Below are 13104 nucleotides of genomic sequence, written 5' to 3'. Positions count from 1 at the left end.
CGGCAGAGCGAACTCGCTCTGTGCAGTAACGATAGCGCGGTGCCTCAGTGGGACCCTGGCAATCTGGCACATTATCCCATATTCTTTGGTTAGGGGATAAGATGTCTAGGGGCAGAGTACCTCTTTAAGCTAACAATCGAGTTTACAAGTTTTTATAGCCTTAGCTGAATGGCAGTAGTTTTTCCAATGGTTTACAGCTTCTGTCATGAACTATTGACCCTCCATTCCCTTCACTTATACAAGTGTCTCAAATCCTGCAAAAAACATATTTATTTAATCCCTTATCCGTGAGAGGCTAGGTTACCCATGGGTTCCCTGTAACACAACACTATGGAAAGTATAAGTATTGCCGCTCCTAATTGTGCGTTGTGTGCCATATAGTAAAGCACATGAAAAGCATGCTTCTTCACGGTCACTTAATGTGTGTGTTTTGTGGTTTTATGAGGCACTGCATGCATTGATCTTTATTCTTACAGTAGAGAAGTCATTAATTATAACTTTTTGTGAATTTGGACATTTAAACTTGCTTTTTTTTTTTTTTTTTTTTTATTCCAATCAAAATTTAGTCTGAGTCGGTGCATTGTTTGCAGACTCCGACTCCAGGTAAACAAAATTTTGTCCAACTCCTACTCCACAGCCCTGTGAATATTAACACTTGACCACTAAGCACCTCCTCATACTTGAGCAATACAGATATAGCACCATATTTTTAAATATGTAGTGTATCTAATAAAGCATTTGGAAACTTAATGTAGTATTTTGGGAAATCTAGGGTATTTGTGGACTGCATGCGGCAGTCTATTTGTGTAGATATCAATTTAAACCCCTGTATACTGGTCTTGAGCTGAACATATACAGTGGGGATCAAAAGCTTGGGCACCCCAAGTAAAAATTTGTATTAATGTGCATAAAGAAGCCAAGGAAAGATGGGGAAAAAAACTCCAAAAGGCATCAAATTACAGATTAGACATTCTTATAATATGTCTACAAAAGTTAGATTTTATTTCCTTCATTTACACTTTCAAAATAACAGAAAACAAAAAATGGTGTCTGCAAAAGTTTGGGCACCCTGCAGAATTTATAGCATGCACTGCCCCTTTGCAAAGCTGAGACCTGCCAGTGTCATGGATTGTTCTCAATCATCATCTGGGAATACCAGGTGATGTCAATCTCAAAGGTTTTAAATGCCCAGACCCATCTGACCTTGCCCCAACAATCAGCACCATGGGTTCTTCTAAGCAGTTGTCTAGAAATCTGAAACTGAAAATAGTTGACGCTCACAAAGCTGGAGAAGGCTATAAGAAGATGGCAAACGTTTTCAGATGTCAATATCCTCTGTTTGGAATGTAATTAAGAAATGGCAGTCATCAGGAACAGTGGAAGTTAAAGCAAGATCTGGAAGACCAAGAAAAATATCAGACAGAACAGCTTGCAGGATTGTGAGAAAAACAATTCAAAACCCACGTTTGACTGCGCAATCCCTCCAGAAAGATCTGGCAGACACTGGAGTTGTGGTACACTATTCCACTATAAAGAGATACTTGTACAAATATGGTCTTCATGGAAGAGTCATCAGAAGAAAGCCTCTTCTATGTCCTCATCACAAAAATCAGCGTTTGAACTTTGCAAATGAACATATAGACAAGCCTGATGCATTTTGGAAACAAGTTCTGTGGACCGGTGAGGTTAAAATGGAACTTTTTGGCCGGAATGAGCAAAGGTTTGGAGAAGAAGGGGAACAGAATTTAATGAAAAAAAAACCTCTGTCCAACTGTTAAGCATGGGAGTAGATCAATCATGCTTTGGGGTTGTATTGCAGCCAGTGGCACAGGGAACATCTCACTAGTAGAAGGAAAAATGGATTCAATAACATTTCAGCACATTTTGGATGCTAACTTGATGCCATCTGTGAAAAAGCTGAAGTTAAAGAGAGGATGGCTTCTACAAATGGATAATGATCCTAAACACACCTCAAAATCCACGGGGGATTACATCAAGAGGCGTAAACTGAAGGTTTTGCCATGGCCTTCACAATCTCCTGACCTCAACATAATTGAAAATCTAGGGATAGACCTTAAAAGAGCAGTGCGTGACACAGCCCAGAAATCTCAAAGAACTGGAAGACTTTTGTAAGGAAGAATGGGCAAAGATACCTCAAACAAGAATTGAAAGACTCTTGGCTTGTTACAGAAAGCGTTTACAAGCTGTGATACTTGCCAAAGGGGGCAGTACAAGATCTTAACTCTGCAGGGTGCCCAAACTTTTGCAGACGCCATTTTTATGTTTTTGGTTATTTTGAAAGTGTAAATCTAACTTTTGTTGACATATAAGAATGTCTAATCTGTAATTTGATCACTTTTGGAGATTTTTTAATCTTTCCTTGGCTTCTTTATGCACATTAATACAAATTTTTACCTGGGGTGCCCAAACTTTTGATCCCCACTGTAGTTTTGCTGCCATACATATGTGTAAAGGAGTACAATTGTACTGTTCTTCTCCCCCATTGATCTGATCCTGGTTTCCTCTCTGAACTCTGACCCTGCTGTTGCCAGGCGACAAAGCACATCCTTTTTCACAATCTCCTTTGTTCACATATACAGACTAACCAGCAAAATGCGCTTGAACAGAGCATGCCTGACAATCTCAGTTGATGCCTTAAGATGGTCATAACCAAGGGCCACATGGGGAATTAGCGAGTATATGTATCACTCAAACAGTACATTTTCTGAAAAGCTTGTTCATTTTAAAATGGGGTGAATTTCACAGTGCATCGGTTTAGACCTATTTATGTGGTATAACCCTTTAACCCCTTGGGGATGGAGCCCATTATGACCCTAAGGACGGGAGCATTTTTTTCAAATCTGACTTCTATCACTTTATGCATTAATAATCTCTGGGATGCTTTTACTTATAAATTTGATTCCAGGATTTTTTCGTGACATATTCTAATTTGTTAGTGGTAAATTTTTGTCGATACTTGCATAATTTCTCAGTGAAAATTCCCAAATCTCAAGAAAAATTTGAAAATGTAGCATTTTTCTAAATTTTAAGCACTCTGGTTGTAAGGAAAAGGGACATACTGAATAAATTACATATTGATTCCCATATACAATATGTTAACTTTATGTTGGCATAAAGTTGACATGTTTTTACTTTTTGAAGACCTCAGAGGGCTTCAAAGTAGAGCAGCAATTTTCAAATTTTTTACGAAAATTTCAAAATCATAACTTTTCAGGGACCAGTTAAGTTTTGAAGTGAATATAAGGGTCTTTATGTTGTGAATCTCCTATAATGGACCCCATTATGAAAACTGCACCCCTCAAAGTATTAAAAATGACATTCAAAAAGTTTAACCCTTTAGGTGTTTCACATGAATAGCAGCAAAATTGAGGAGAAAAATTGAAATCTCATTTTTTTTTTTATACTAACATTTTGTAGCCCCATTTTATTCCTTTTTTTTTTTTTTTACAAGGGGTAAAAGGTAAAAAGGCCCCCAAAACTTGTAATTTCCTCTCGAGTAAGGAAATACCTCATGTGGATGTAAAGTGCTTTGTGGGTCCACTACAGGGCTCAGAAGGGAAGGAGTGACAATGGCATTTTGGAGAGCGAATTTTGCTGAAATTTTTGAGGGGGCATGTTGCATTTAGGAAGCCCCCAAGATGCCAGAACAGTAGAAAAAAATAAAAAAAAATAAAAACACATGGCATACTATTTGGGAAACTACACCCCTCAAGGAGCATAACAAGGGGTACAGTGAGCCTTAACACCCCACAGGTGTTTGACAAACTTTCATCAATGTGGGACGTAAAAATAAAAAAATAAAATTTTTTCAAAAAAATGCTGGTGTTACCCCAAATTTTTCATTTCCACAAGGAGTAATAGGAGAAAAAGCTCCCCAAAATTTGTAACCCCATTTCTTCTGAGTATGGAAATACCCCATGTGTGGATGTAAAGTGCTCTGTGGGTGAAATACATTGCTCAGAAGAGGAGAGCCATTGGGTTTTTGGAGAGCGAATTTGGTTGGAATGGAAGTCGGGAGCCATGTGCGTTTACAAAGCCCCCATGGAGACAGAAAGTGGACCCCCCCCCCCCCACATGTGAGCCCATTTTGGAAACTACACCCCTCATGGAATGTAATAAGGAGCGCAGTGAGCATTTACACCCCACTGGCGTTTGACAGATCTTTGGAACAGTAGGCTGTGGAAATGAAAAATTAAAATTTTTTTCATTTTTACGGACGACTGAAAAAAAAAAAATCAGACACCTGTGGGGTATAAATGCTCACTGTACCCCTTCAGTGAGGGATGTAGTTTCCAAAATGGTGTCACAACTCCCAGTATGTACAGTCTGTCAGTGCATCCTGGGAGTTTTAGTTTTGCAACAGCTGGAGGCACAAGAGTTGGAATCTCTGAGTTAGGAAACAAACTCTAGCTCAGTGTTTCCCAACCAGTGTCTACAGCTGTTGCAAAACTAAAACTCCCAGCATGCACTGACAGCCGAAAGGCATGCCTAGGAGTTGTAGTTATGCCTAGGAGTTGTAGTTATGCAACAACTGGGGAAGAACAGTTTGGAGACTGCTAAGTAGTGGTCTCCAAACTGTATCCCTCCAGATGTTGCAAAGCTACAACTCCAAGCATGCCCAGACTGTCCAGGCATGCTGGGAGTTGTAGTTCTGCAATGTCTGGCCCTTCAGATGTTGCAGGACTACACCGCCCGGCATCCCTGACTGTCTGGGCATGCTGGGAATTCTAGTTCTGCAACATCTGGAGTGCTACAGTTTGGAGACCACCTTAGTGGTCTCCAAACTGTGCCACTTCAGATGTTGCAAATCTACAACTCCCGGCATGCCCAGACAGTCATTGCATGATGAAAGTTGTAGTTTTGAAACATCTGGAGGACCACAGTTTGGAGACCACTACACTACTTTGGCTGTCTGGGCATGCTGGGAGTTGTAGTTTTGCAACTTTTAGAAGGGCACAGTGAAGATCACTTACCAGCTATCTTCACTGCAGCCTCCTCCACTGCACTTTCCGGCCACACTCCTCCTGCCTCCTCCCAATGTCTCTGCCGCCGCTGCTGCTCCGGTGAGCTTGCCATGCTACCCCCACCCCCCCCCCCCCCCCTCGCCTCACTTTAAACCCCCGCCCCCAACTGTCATTGGTTGGTCAGTCCGACCAATGGTAGGGGATAGGAGGCGGTGGCACCCCTGACACCTCACTCCTATCGATTAGGGATGGTCAGAGCTCCGATCACCATTACTTTCCAGGCGATTGGGTCACCAGTGATCCGATTGGCCTGGAATCGCCGCAAATCGCTGGTCTGAAATGACCGGCGATCGCCGACATCCCGATGCCTGCTGATAGATATCAGCAGTCATCCCTGTCCGATCACCGCCCCGCGTTGTACACCCTCCGTCCTTAAATGGGCACTGTCAGATACAAAAACTTTTGATATGTTGTAAAGCATGCAAAACCAATAGGTTTTGCAGTTGCTTTCATTAGAAAATTTTCAGTATTTCATACTGAAAAAGCCAGTCAGGCAACTGCCCCCCGTCTGCTTGGACACATACTAGCCCTGCTTTGTCCATGCATCATCACCTATGTCATGGACACACTTCCTTGATTGACAGTTGTGAGTGCAGGGCTCACCACTGGAGGAAAAATCCTCCCACTGTCAGCTTGTGTCCCGCTACGGTCAGTGAGGACAAGCTGGGAGTTGTAGTTTTGCTAATGCTAGGCGAGATGTGAGCAGACAGCATACTGAGGGAGGGGGCGGAGACCTGCACAATGAGGCCACACCCCCTCCCTTTGGGAGGAATTCAGACTAGTGAGCTAAATTAAGTGTAATAAAAAAATAAGTGCTAGGCACATATGTACATGATCAGGATTAGGTACTAAGTGATATATAAAAAAATAATTTTTTGTTGGATCTGACAGGGTACGCTTTAAGTACCAGGACGCGAGTGCGTACCTGTACGCCCTCCGTCCCTAACGGGTAAAAAAAAATTAAAAACATTTTTGTTGATACAGAATCTGTGTAGCTGGCTTTCATTCTGCTTCTGACCTAGAATGAGTTTTTCAGACTGATGTGGCAGCAATACGCGATGCCAATCAAGTCATTTTTGTCGATATGGGAAAGGTTAACATTGGTGGTACTATTGGCATCATATGGAAAAAAGGATATACAAAACATACCCCTTTGGTCCCATGACAGTAGTGTGTAACAGCCAGCCAGAACCCCGCACTGTTTTGATGAGGAACAATAACCCCCGAAACAGCTGTTTACAGCTGGGTGTTCTTTCCTTCTGGAGGGAATTACTGGCTTGACCTACATTCCCAGTCATGTTCTAAGACTCCTGGTTGGAGTGAAACACTAACTTTAAGATAAAGCTACACTGAAAAGGGGGCGTGAGAGACACTTTGCTGGCATCATGGGAAGAAAGAGAATGCAGAGATGGTCCCAATGAGAACCTTCCCTGTCTTCCACTCACCAATACACTTTTTTGCACGTTAAGGAGTGGTTTCCCTGTGCCTCAGTATAGAGATCGTCCCAGCATAATAGGACTCTGCTGCATCGAAATTTCCTAGCGGAATTTCAAAACGGAATTCCGCTCAGAAATTCCATAGTGTGAACACTGCCTTACAGCTACTCTGCTGCTCCAACATCTGGTTAGGTCAGACAGAAACTCTATTACAAGAATGTGGGAACTGCTGTAGAATGGAGTCTCCTGCACCCTCCCCGCTACTTGTATCACTAGCGCAGTTGTATAACTCAATCTTTTGTTGAGCATATGTTACTTTGGTCCAGTACCGGAAGTATATAATCCCTGCTTGATCTTATTTTTCTATTCTTGGCAAATCTTAAATTGTTGTTCAGAGTATTATAGGCTGGCTGCTCTGCTGTGAATGGCTAGTCCTGCTTGTGTAACTACTTTCATATGTGGCATAGAAGAGTTCTGGCTGAAGCTGGTCCTGCTTAGCAAATGTACCATCACCCCTGTGGAAACTTCAGTCCCAAAGTGAGCCCCCTCCCACTGATGCAGATTAGTCACTAAACCACCAATGTAGTTGGTGACTGCTGCAGAATGGGGAGCGAAGCCCCTCCTCACTACGGGAAGTTACTTGTTCACCTAGTGCTGGAGCTCAGAGCTCTTGGTAACATGTGAGCATTACTAGGCAATTCATTCTGCAGCTCTGCAGTGTGTTTGCTTCTTTCCACAACAGCTGGGGAGGAATGCTTTTTTTCCTTTCTGCTGGAGGAGTGAAGTCTGTCCGCTCTCTTACAAGCGACCTCTCTCTGCCTGGGGCTCTGCAGCTCTGAGAAGCATCTCTTCAACAAAGGAGTCATTCTGAGATGGTGAAAGGAAGCCTATTAAATAGTGTATGATGCTTATGGGAACATCAAGCCTGCCACATGAAGAATTAAGACGTTTGCAAGTTAAAGGGCGAAGGGATGCCCATTCTGGTTAAGGATTTACAAAGGATGATGTGGCCTTTGGGTGCTTGTTGGCTAACTCCTCGTGAATGAAGTGCTGCAGTTACCTTCCTGGATTCCTGTTCCTCAAGAAGCGTTTCCTTTAGGAGGTGGCGTTGCCTTTGACAGTTTTGCTCTGGGAGATTCATGGCTTCTGCTTATTGTAGCAGGCATAATGAAGTAAACACATCCTTTGTATTTTTGTCATGTGGGACTTTTGGGATTTAGCCGGCAGCATTTCTTCAGGAGTACCCAGCTCTCTTGTGTTCTGAGTCATCACAAGTGAATGAGGGATCCAGTTTGGGTTTATTGTTTCTTGGATTTTAGACCTTTTTTCTTTTCTTTTTTTTTTTTTTTTTGTGGACTGCATTCTATTTACTGGATTAAAACACATGAAAAGCAACACAATGAATGAAAACCCTTATTGGATAATATGAGAAATCCAGCCCTGATTCAGCAGGAGGCAATTGTTTACCGCCATCAGACAGCTGACTAGTATGTTTTAGCAACTGACCTTGCAGGGAGCGCTGACTCTCTTTACACCTCCTAATAAATAAGTAAAGACTTATGGCCATTCATTGCATTGTTGTATAGATTATTATCTCTGGTAAATAGACAAGAATGCCCTGGATCTCCCTGAATATTTGCTTTCTCTACAGATTTGTGGCTTTGCATGATTCTGCAAGATAAAACAATGGATTTTAGTTTTTATTAGTGGTGCCGTTTTTTGTTTTTTAAATGCATTTAATTTTTTCCTGTCAAGCTTAATGCAATTGAAGAGTTTTTTAATTTTTTATAATACAATTTGAGGCTTGAGTCAGTGGTTGAATGGAGTGAAGACATGTGCGGGCATTGTGCCATTATTTTACAGTTTCAGTAGTACATGAAAGAGAGCCTTGGCTCGGAGCAAGATCGAATGAGCCGCGTGTGTATTGTGGTCTTGGAGGAGGGAGAGGATGAGTCCCCTAATTTTCCCTCCAAGCTACCAAGTTATGGAAATCCCTATCGTCCTCCACCCCCCAAAGCTGTGTCGGTAAGACTTTGAGCGTTTGTTATTATGGTTGTCATCCAGTTTACTCTTAGTCTAGAATTCCTGAAGAACCTTTCCTTCTAAGATTGGAAAATCACCTGCTTTTAAATGGTTAAGGCTTCATCTGTTTTATTTGCTGCAAAGCTTGGGGATGTCCTGTGCGATCACTAGGGAATCAGTATTTTTAGATACATCCTCGCATTTGTCTTGCTGCATAACTGCACATTTGCCATTCAGGACTCTAGGAATGTGGAGTGGACTGACTTAAATGGTGGTCATATTGGTGTTCACTCAGCTTTTCTCGATGTACATTAGAAAACACAGAAATTGACAAATCAACTTTTTCTATACAAATAATTTTTATTTTTGTTATTGCTTTGTGCGCTTTCATAGAAATGTTTTTATACTTTTGTCTATATCCCATATGCATGAATATAATGCTGGCTGTTTTATTTTAAGGCGTACCACTAATTGATGCTTTTGCCATATTTTTTGTAAGAAGAAAATTGGATAGAAGCCTGTTTGACATTTATAGCCATGGAAACCTTGTCACACTTTAGAATTTCTTCTGTTAAATCCTATGTTCTGGGGTGGAAAGAATTTTTCCATGAGGACTACGAGCTTCATGGCAAACCACAAAATAAGCACTTTTTTTTTCCTTGCCTATTAAACATTTAGTTTACTACAGCTGTACATTGTGTATCTTCTTTTTGAGTCTATATTGACAGGTATATAGTAAATATTTGCATGTTGTTACTATGTTTCCATAGATACCTTGTTCTACACTAGTTTCTCTTATATTTTATACTTGTACTCGGTTGGAAGTTTAACTGCGTTCACAAAGTTTGCAATGAGAAAGATGATGTTGGGATCAAAACAGTTTGTAGAGCATTAGTGTTTGCTGTTAACACCCATAAAGACAGACTTTGAAAAGCTAAGAAGGATTAGGGCTAGTCTTATTATTTACTACTGAAACCTTTACACACACAACCTTTGGCATCTTACGCTGCTATGCTAGCAAAGAACTTTGTTATAGTACTAATAGTAATATGCTACCAGCAACATACCTGGAAAATATGATGTGAATGAGACCTAATCTATTCGTGTTTACACACAGTAGGAGGTCCCCATTCATAAATTTGTAGGGTTTGGTCACTCAGTTAACATTACATTCTGCCAGCCTTATTTTCTAAGCATTTAAAAAAAAAATTCTGATCCACTTTTAAAATTCAGGTCGTCATGATCATTGTCAAGGTAGAAATGTATAATGGGCTAAAGCAGTCAGCTGCAGTGTTTTTTTTTTTTTTTTTCCTTTCTCCCCCTTCTCATTTCCTTTGCCAAAATGGCAACTGTTTGTACGAACTGGTTTGGAAATGCCTTGTAAAAAGAAATTACAATGTACAATATATATTTTTTCTTTCTTTTACAGCCTCCCCTGGTTCAAGCAATTTTTAATGGAGATCCAGATGAAGTTCGGGCACTGATATTCAAGAAGGAAGATGTTAACTTTCAGGTTACTATTTATTTATATATTTTTTTTTTACATGTGTCTGCATAGTTCTTCCCAAGCACCTGGATAATGTTTTACCTAAAGGAGTTGACCATTTAAACAGCATTTATCACCAACCATTGGATAGATGATACAGTGAATTTAGAATCCGGACCCTTTGACTTTTTTCACACTTTCAGGTACCACACACACACACACATTCTGCACACACACACACGCACACACGCACACACGCACACACACATTCTGCACGCACACATTCACCCCCAGTGACAGTGATTACAGCCTCCAGTCTTCTTGGTTATGATCCCACAAGGTTTGCACACCTGGATTTTGAAATTTCCTGTTGTTGTTCTCTGCGGATCCTCTCACGCTCTGTTAGGTTGGATGGGAACGCTCAGTGGACAACCATTTTCAGGTCTCTCCAGAGATGTTCTCCATTCAGCTTTTCCTCGACCCTCACCAGTCTTCTTGTCCCAGCCCCTGAAAAACACAGCATAATGTTGCCACCACCATGTTTCACAGTAGTGCAGATATTGGACAGATGAGCAGCACTTTGTTTCCTTCCGACATAACACTTAGAATTGAGGCCAGAAAGTTTACTCTAGGTTTCATCAGATCAGAGAATCTTGTTTCTTACAGTCTGAATGTCCTTAAGGTGCATTTTTTGCATTTGAAACCGGCTGCTGTGGTATCCCTGCTGGAACCATGCCGCATCTCATTCATTTAAATAAGCCCACTGGAGTCACATAGTGACTCTGGTCGACTCATTTGTTTATTTTTTTTTACCATATCCGGTTTTGTTGCCTGACTGAAAACCGTGGTATGCTACGTTGCCAGTCCATGATCACATCAGTTACAATTTATAGGTGTGAGACAAGAAAATGATTCCCTCCAGAACATAGATGAAATGGAATGACCTTTAAAACCTAAAACCAAAGGCTTGCATTTGTATTGCTTAAGTTTTTTTTCCCTGGCAGGCTTATGTGATCTTAATAGAATTTAAGCTATTTTAGAAAGAGAATGTGAGGGAACTGCATGCCATTTCCACCAAGGGTCTCCACCATAACTACTTCAAGGTCACCCATGTCACCTGTTCTGTAGGCTCACCATCCTGTTATAACTTGTCCTTTGGGGGGTATTGTTAAAGCTTAGTACGAGCATTCACCTCCCACTGCATTCCTCATTCAGAAGGCTACAGCAAAGTACGTAGCTAGGTATAGTTTGATGTCTGGAAAATGCACGACGAGGCCTTTTTAGTAAAAAGTCTGGTGTGGCGGTTGTGTTAACTTTTCCACTGGTTTAAACTTGCTTGACCTTTTGGGGTCTATATACATTGTGAGCAGCTTCTGGGTGAGCTGTGAAGGAAAGTTGGGAAGTAGTTGGAAAATATATACTTGGAGGAGACAGGCAGTGACACACTGAGGAGTCATCTACAGCGTGATTCATTTTTATTACCAAACTGTTTAGGAGAAATGAAAATTCTTATTTCTAAAATGAAACATTTCTGTAGAAGATTGACAACAGGTAGTAGGCAAAGAGATTCGTGATGGATGTATAATGGCTATATAATGTTGGAAAACAAATGCAACCACAAATGACACATAGTAAAAGTGTGTGTGTAAATATTATTTATATATATATATGTATATGTGTGTGTGTATATGTATGTATCAGAGCCTTCAATGTATATAATTATATTTTATTAACCCCTTAAGGACCAAGCCCATGTTCACCTTAAGGGCACGTTCCCACGTGCCGTATTTTGCTGCTGCGTATTTTCTTTCCCATTCAAGTTAAATGGGAAATAAAATACGCGGCAGCAAAATACGGCACGTGGGAACGCGCCCTAAAGGAGATATCCAGTGGTGAAAAACTTATCCCCTATCCTAAGGATAGGGGATAAGTTTCAGATCACAGGGGTCCGACTGCTGGGGCCCCCTGCGATCTCCCATACGGGGCCCCGACAGCCCGCGGGAAGGGGGCGTGTTGACCACCGCATGAAGCGGCGGCTGACACGCCCCCTCAATACAACTCTATGGCAGAGCCGGAGCGCTGCCTTCGGCAATCTCCGGCTCTGCCATAGAGTTGTATTGAAGGGGTGTGACGGCCGCCGCTTCGTGCGGTGGTCAACATGCGCGATCTGGCCAGCGAGCCGAGGCCCCGTACAGGAGATCTTAGGATAGGGGATACGTTTTTCACCACTGGACTACCCCTTTTAAGGAACAGAACATTTATGCACATCTAACCACTGGTCACGTTAAGCATTAATAACTCTGGGATGCTTTTACTTATGAATTTGATTCAGAAATAGTTTTTTCGTGACCTATTCTACTTTAACATAGTGGTAAATTTTCGCTGATACTTGCATCATTCTCGGATTTTGCATTTTTCTAATTTTGAAGCTCCCTGCTTGTAAGGAAAATAGACATACCAAATAATTTATATATTGATTCACATATACAATATGTCTACTTTATGTTTGCATCATAAAGTTGACATGTTTTTACTTTTGGAAGACATTAGAGGGCTTCAAAGTTCAGCAGCAATTTTTCACAAAATTTTCAAAATCTGAATTTTTCAGCGACCAGTTCAGTTTTGAAGTGGATTTGAAGGGTCTTCCTATTAGAAATACCCCACAAATGACCCCATTAGAAAAACTGCACCCCTCAAAGTAGTCAAAATTACATTCAGGAAGTGTGTTAACCTTTGAGGTGTTTCAGAGGAATAGAAGCAAAGTGTATGAGAAAATTCAAAATCAAAATTTTTTACACTTGCATGTTCTTGTAGACCCATTTTTTGAATTTTTACAAGGGGTAAAAGGAGATAAATCGCCCCAAAATTTGTATCCCAGTTTCTTTGGAGTAAGGAAATACCTCATATGTATGTGAAGTGTTCGGCGGGCGCAGTAGAGAGCTCAGAAGGGAAGCAGCGACAATGGGATTTTGGAGAGTGAGGATTTTTTTTTAATGGTTTGGTGGGGGGGCATGTCACATTTAGGAAAAAAGACACATGGCATACTATTTTGCAAAATACACCCCGCAAGGAATGTGACAAGGGGTACAGTGAGCCTTAACACCCCACAGGTGTT

At 41.2% G+C, this 13104-nt stretch overlaps 1 protein-coding gene across 3 annotated transcripts in view; it reads left to right on the top strand.

Moving 5' to 3' along the window:
- The window catches only part of ANKRD28 (ankyrin repeat domain 28), a 156945-nt gene that overhangs the window by 45915 nt on the left and 97926 nt on the right, over positions 1-13104 (top strand). Inside the window, exons 1-2 of one of the 3 annotated variants that reach the window (XM_056519916.1) lie at positions 7167-8506; positions 9933-10016. In XM_056519916.1, coding sequence (XP_056375891.1) covers positions 8357-8506; positions 9933-10016 — 234 coding nt within the window. In that variant the 5' untranslated portion in view covers positions 7167-8356. Of the gene's footprint in view, positions 1-7166; positions 8507-9932; positions 10017-13104 lie in introns of those variants that run through there. The other 2 variants (XM_056519913.1, XM_056519915.1) reach the window with 2 other exon arrangements.

The sequence above is a fragment of the Hyla sarda genome, chromosome 5, assembly GCF_029499605.1.
Source record: "Hyla sarda isolate aHylSar1 chromosome 5, aHylSar1.hap1, whole genome shotgun sequence".
Lineage (NCBI taxonomy): Eukaryota > Metazoa > Chordata > Amphibia > Anura > Hylidae > Hyla > Hyla sarda.
Note: the sequence above shows the minus strand (reverse complement) of the source record. Positions and strands in the feature narration are given on the sequence as shown.